This window comes from Prosopis cineraria, unplaced genomic scaffold (genome assembly GCF_029017545.1).
Source record: "Prosopis cineraria cultivar Desert tree isolate PC_DT_omini unplaced genomic scaffold, ASM2901754v1 PC14, whole genome shotgun sequence".
Taxonomy (NCBI): domain Eukaryota; kingdom Viridiplantae; phylum Streptophyta; class Magnoliopsida; order Fabales; family Fabaceae; genus Prosopis; species Prosopis cineraria.
In genome coordinates this window covers 23,051,992-23,059,074 of record NW_026555345.1, presented here as the reverse complement: position 1 = coordinate 23,059,074, position 7,083 = coordinate 23,051,992, and the positions used below count along the sequence as shown (strand labels likewise).

The 7,083-nt window shown below is 34.0% G+C and overlaps 1 protein-coding gene across 1 annotated transcript; it reads right to left on the bottom strand.

Annotated features, from left to right (window-relative positions):
* Window positions 1-4,440: 4,440 nt before the first annotated feature.
* Window positions 4,441-6,804, bottom strand: LOC129292376 (pentatricopeptide repeat-containing protein At2g36980, mitochondrial-like). Its single transcript, XM_054929940.1, has one exon. The coding sequence runs from the start codon at window positions 6,346-6,348 to the stop codon at window positions 4,441-4,443; it is 1,908 nt and encodes a 635-aa protein (XP_054785915.1). The 5' UTR covers window positions 6,349-6,804.
* Window positions 6,805-7,083: the final 279 nt, after the last annotated feature.

Below are 7,083 nucleotides of genomic sequence, written 5' to 3'. Positions count from 1 at the left end.
TCAAAGTAAATTAAAAAATTTGTGATAAAAATTTAATAATATAATTTATATACATGATAAAATCATTCTTTCTATTTCATAGATAAGACCAAATGCAGTACTTGGTAGAACAATTAATATTGTCGAGCAACATGTTTAATTTAGTTATAATTAATTGTGAATCCAAGTAGGAGTAATTAAAATAAAATTAGATTATATATAATTGGCAAAGGGGAATCCAGCTATACATGAGAAAGAGTGAAGCTGGAATTGCAAAAATGACGGCACAAAAGGTTCAATCATGGGAATCTGATTGGAAAGATAAAGAATCTTTTGAGCCCATCAAGGATCAACACAAACAACAGAAAAAAGGCAACCTAAATAATTACAGCCAGGAAAATCTACAGTAGAATCACCCAGAGAAAAAAAAGATTCCCAAGCCAGTAATAATACACCCTTAAGATCATGACATACAAATAGTAAAGACAACATACAATAATCAATAATAATCTAACCAATCTAATTATTAACTCCAAACACCAGTAATTGAATAATGTTCCAATCGCTCACACATCCACATATGGATTCTTCGAGTTTGTCAGAGTGTGAATATAATAAACCAGCAAGGTAGAGAACCTGCAAGAGCAGCAGCCATGGCTGATGATGATGTTGGAGGAGTGTTTGAAGCCGGTCGAACTGAGCCGAATGGCGAGAGTGCAGAGAGTGGACCGGCCGGAGAAGAAGCGTCGTCCGGGTTGGGAGGGCTTGGGGTTGAAGGAATGGTGGGGATGTCTGAACCGGCGGTCGGGGCGGGCAAAACTCCACCTGGAGAAGGCAAGAGAGGAGCAATGTCTGGGGACAGTTCTCTGAAAGGAGACGAAGAAGAAGAAGAAGAAGAAGAGAGGAGAGAGAAGCCGATGATGATGATGAAGGATATGAGGAGAAGAGGTTGTTGAAGAAGAAGATGAACAGTAGTGAGTGAAGCCATTTGCCAATGATAAAGAAATCAAGAATATGAAAGAGATCCTATCACAGAGTTGGAGTGAGTGGAGTTATGATTGCCTCACCTCGAGATACTTAGGACTCAAACCCAAATTTACCATCACCATATATATATATAAATATATACGTAAAGGGGGACCGAGAGAACGATGGATTTTTTCTTTTTTTATTTCGAAAAAAACATAATTCTATATCTGATATCACTAATAAAATATATCAGAATCTAACTCATAATTCATAATGTCATGGGTTTAAATTTTATTATTGATGTGATAATTTTATTAATAAATAATTTATTAATATTTTATAAGTGCTTTTTAAACTTAAAAGCAAACATTATCTATCTTTAGTAAATTTTAAAATCCAATTAACTTATTTTTTTTTTTTACTAAAAGAAAAGTCAATTGCATTTAGTGCATTCCTCTAATAACAAAGTAGTCCTTTTACTTGAGGAAGGTTATGGGTTAAATGCCACCAACTTTTATAAACTCATAAGATAAATGTTATAGAAGATTGAAGTGAAAATAATTTTAATGATAAAAATATTAAAATACGTTTTACTTATTAATTTTGTTTAAGATGCATAATCATTAATTGTTAGTTTTTTTATTTCACTTGTTAATTTATCAATATGAGTTATAAATTATATAACTTGACCTGTCAATAATCATACAAGACTTGAGCATTAGTTATTCAATCACAAGCAAGAATATCAGTTATTAATTTATTAACTTTACTTGTTAATTTACTATAATTAATGTTAGCAAATTAATAAGTAAAGTTAGTAAATTAACAACTGATGTTATTACTTGTCTGACAAACTGATGTAATAATTTATAACTCATATCGGTAACAGCTAAGATTCTGCATCTTGAACAAAATTAATAAGTAAAGAATACTTTAGTCTCTTCATCATTGAAATTATTTTCACCTCAGTTCTTTTGAATTGAACTAAAATTTTAAATTTTTTTAAGATCCACTAATAATTAAATCACATCTATAATTTTTAGTTGAAATTATCCCAATTCTATATTGAAAAACCTTGCAAAATAAATATGATGAGCTTTCTTATTCAATATGTCGGTGTTTTTGGACCAACTCTCCTTCTAGACTCTTACTTGTAATAGTTTAGCGAAACAATGGAAAGATTTGAACAAGATACAATGCTTAAAATGCCTCGGTTTTATTATAGTAGGAAAATGATTGTACAGCAGGTAATAAAAAACTGGGAAACAAGAACAGTGAACATGAATGAATTATGGTGAAAAAAATAATGTAGAGTAGGTGGGGATTGGAGGAAGTGCTACGTGGGTAGTGAGGATTGGATGGTAGGAGACAAGGAAATAGAGTTGGTAATTGTTTGTTTGGGTGAAGTGGAAAATAGTAGGCCATAGATTTCCATGTGACATGTTTTGTTTGGTATCAGATTACTTTTTTTTTTTCTTAAATTATTTGCAGGCACGGCTTGAATTTGTGATAGATGAAGATTATAATTAAGAATGCTTTGCTAGCTACCACTTGAATCAAAGACTCTTGGCTTTGTTGTGAGATAATTAATGGCTTATTACAAACACCTCTTTGATATAAAAAGCCCCTCCTATGATAACCTATTCTTAAATTGACTGCCTTTGAATATTCCAATTGGGCCAACTCTATCTAGCCCTAGCAAATGCCTGGCATCATCTTTCTCATCACCCAACCCTAATTTAATGTAAAATCCTGAAGGTTCTAACTTTATGATTCTCCATTTATCATCCATAGACCTTCGTAACTAACAAAAATTTGTTTACTTAGTAAACATACTCCTCCCTTCCCATTTTTAACTAGGGTTAAATGATAAATTTACCTTTAAACTATAGATTCAATAATGTCTGAAATTTTAAACTTATTTTTGGTTAAAACTTTTAAAAACGATATACTTTTGACTTTATTGTTAACAAATGCTTGCCAATATATGAACTTTTATTTGTGAATATATATATATATATATATAATATATATATATATATATATATGAACTTGAATTTGTCAATATTTGAATTTTTACTGGTCAATTTTTAATTTCATTAATATATGAACTTGTCAATTCTGAATCTTAACTTTTTAATATATAAATTTTTACTTGTGAATATTTGAGCTTGTAGTTATCAATATTCAAACCTTTACTTATTAATTTTTGAACTTTACCAACATATGAACTTACCAATTATAAACATTGGTTTGTCAATATATTGAATTTTATTTATAAATATATGAACTTGGACTTGTCAATGCTATAAAATGTAAATTATGGGAAAAATATTGTGGTGTATTTTGCATAAGTTATCTAATTTTGCTCTTCTCTACTCATTTGTGCTACCTCACAGAATAGCATCACCACTGTTGTCACGCTTTTACTCGATGGGAATATCTTAGAAGGCTGTATCCCTTCAAACTTCAAGATGTCTCTAGAAATAGTCTCACAGGAAGGATTCCAAGAGGGATAGCCAATGGCTTGTATTGACTAATTTAAATGATAATCATGCTTCTCCTTATAAGAGCTTGTTTAATAGCTTCATAAGAGAATTCAATGCTTTTGTTGGAAATATTCCTCTATAGGTATTGTTACTTTCAAGTTTAGAGATTTTGTGGGCACCAAGAGCAAATAATCTTTGTGGACATATTCATGCTTATTGAGAGGACTCTAACAATTTAGTGGTGTATCTTCCTTCAAAGCAGCTTCAAGTTCCATATATATATATATGTGGTGTCCTTCTATGTATGTTGGGACAAGTTTTATTTTCAAAATGACTATTATAATTGTCTATACTAAATTCTAAACACCAAGCCCAAAAACAAAAGGTCTATGAAGCCTAAGTTAAAAGAAAGAGAGTTCAACCTAATTATAAATCAACTAGGTGAAGATAAGTGAAATGACACATTTTAGGAAAAGCTAATCGAGTCATGCACACTCCTCCCACTTCTCAAGAATTTTTATGCACCCATGCTCACCACATCACACAATAGAGTACCTTCGGCTATAATGGACATGAATTGGTAATATGATAACTTGAAATTTTCAACACCATTTCTTTAATTGTGTCAATTCACAAGAATGTTATTATAACTTTTCTTTTGCCAAAAAAAAATTGTTATTATAATTTGAAGTTGTTGTTTAAAGAATAAACTAAAGACCGCTTTGATAACCTAGCTTTTCCATTCAAGAACTCACCTGAAACTTTAAGGGTGTCCAAAGTTGTTTAACATTTTTTATTGAAACTAATTTTGTTGAAAGCACATTCAAATGAAGTCCAAAAGTGGATATGGCCAACTCCCAAGTAAGAATTTAGTTTCTGAATTCATTAATAAAAAGGTTGGAGTTAAATAACTCTAACTAATATGTTAATTTTGTATCTGACAGATGTGTTAATTTTATATCTTGACAGATGCGTTAATTTTCTATCACTCTATCTTATCACATCACATGTATCCACGCAGAGAATGTCCAATAAAATAAAAATGAGCAGGGCAAGGATGCCTCATTTCCAATTCAAGAAGGTAAACTATCTTGCATATGTCACCCATTTGAGGATGTGAATTGTTTCCAGAAACAAAAGCAGCAACCTTATTTTTCACTTCAATCCAACTACTTCCAGGCACTTTCTTCACTCTTTGATCCACCATTTCCTTCCTTAACCTCTCTGCTTCCTTCCACTTCCCACTTGCACTATACAAATTTGACAATAACACATAAGCATCATCTTTTAATGGCTCTAACTTCTTCAAATCTTCTCCCACAACACCCCCAGTTCCTATATCTCCATGAAAATAACAAGCACCAAGCAGAACTTCCTGTGAGTTGGTCCTTTCAGTGATGGTTTTTGAATACTTATCAGCAATGTTTCTGGCTTCTGCAACATACCCACTTCTTCCAAGCATGTCTATTATGCAAGCTACATGATCTATTCCATGGGGAAGCCCATAATCTAACCTCATTGATTCAAAAAACTTGAGGCCCTGGTCTATAAGCCCCATGTGGCTGCAAGTCATTAGAATCCCTATGAAGGTTACTTCGTCTGGTTTTACACCAGATGCTACCATTTCTTGATAAATGTACAGAGCTTCACTAGCTCTCCCATGGAGTCCCAGTGCAAACAACATTGTGTTCCAAGAGATCAGATCCTTCTCAACAATGCTATAAAATGCAAGCCTTGAACTTTCGATGTCCCCACATTTAGCATACATATTAACCAGGCTATTGTCAACATAGACGTAATTGTGTAAGCCGGACTGAATTACACGACTATGGATCATTTTCCCATGTTCTAGCAACGCTAAGCTAGCACACGCATGAAGGACTGCTCCAGCAACTAGATCATCAAGCTGGATTGATTCTCTCACCATGTCTGCAAACATATGAAGAGCTTGTTCTCCATCACCATTTCTTGTATACCCTGCAATCATAGAAGTCCAAGAAACAATATTCCTCTCAGGAGCTTTCTGGAAAGCAAGAACAGCTTCCTGGGTATTTCCCATTTTCATATGGGCATCGATGATGGCATTCCAGGACACTTGATTGAATACACCAACTTCAAAGGACCGAAGTACTTTTATTACATCATCATGACAACCTAATTTAGAGTAAAAGCTCAAAATTGAGTTCCTTACCTCTACAGCCGAGGTCCAGCCAGATTTAATAATGAAACTATGAATCATGCATCCATATAAAGTATCTGATAAACCAGCACAAGCGTTCATGAGAGCACTGAAAGTGCATTGATCAGGAAGGTACAAACTCTCGCACATTTTTTTAAACATATCCAGGCATGCTTCAACTTTTCCACCTTGAGCATATCCCACAATCATTATATTCCAAGCAATTTCAACCCTTATAGGCATCCTATGAAACAGGTCATTGGCCATGCTGAACAGACCGGAATTTGCACATGCAAACAAAAGCGAACACCATGTCACCTCATTCCTATAGCTCATCTCATGAAAGACTTTGCTTGCATGGTCAGGACTCGAACACTTTCCATACATATCAATCAGCGAATTACATACAGGAAGATAACATGAGTACCCTGAAACAACAATCATAGCATGAATTCTTGTTCCAGTTTGAAGATGGCAAGCGCCTGCACACGCATTCAGCGTTGCAGAGAACGAAAAGTTATCTGGTCTAGAATGGGAGACTCTCATGTCACCGAAGAGAGACAGAGCTTCGTGGTAAAGTCCCAATTGAGAATAGCCACTTATCATGGCATTCCAAGCAACAGAATCTCTGATTGGCATTTCGTCAAACAATTTGCGTGCATGAGAGATTCTTCCACTCCGAGCTAAACCCACCACCACAGACGTAGTCTTGAACAACAAATCAGAACGCATGACAAAATCAGTAGAGAGTACATTCTTCAATCACAGTCTCGCACCTTGGCCTTAATTCTCCCGATGACAGGTGCTTAACGGGGAAACCAAATCTGCAACTGGGTGTTCAAGAACATTAGATGTAAAGTAGAAATGTGACATCTTTTTCATGAAACTAGGATGTTTCAGTTAGCTTTGCAAAGAAATCAGTTTGTTCTCTTCAATTTTTCCTAAAAATTTCCTTCATGTATGGGTATTTCAAGCCCCCTGATCTGGAGGAGTTCCTCGCAAGGTGCCAAGCCAGTGTTTAATTAGTTGTCGTCACTATTGATAGCACTCATATGATCTTGCTTCTTTTGTGCCTTTGCTTTGGAAGGAATGGAATCAGACGCGAACGCATGTGCGTAACTGTATAATATTTCTCTGTAGCTGCTTTTTCCGAAAACGTATGCTTTTGATCTGGGCTCCAAGGCGGGAATAACCTCTTGAGTTTTGATTTAGCAACTTGGTTGGTCCCAGAATAATTTAAATTAAGAAGAACATTAAATATTCAACATTCAACATTCAAAAAATATATATATATTTGAATTTGAATAAAGGTCAATATATTAATTATAAAATGATTATGTTTTTGTTTTTTTGCACAACAAAATTGATTATTGTTCTAACAATACAAGTGCATTGTAGTATGGATCTGATGAACACTTTATGCAAGGATATGAGCTTTTAATCTAGGAGAATGGAAAAGAAAAGCCC

Bases quoted from the DNA above. Each gene is read 5' to 3' on its own strand.
- LOC129292376 (XM_054929940.1), bottom strand. From the start codon at position 6,348: ATGCGTTCTGATTTGTTGTTCAAGACTACGTCTGTGGTGGTGGGTTTA.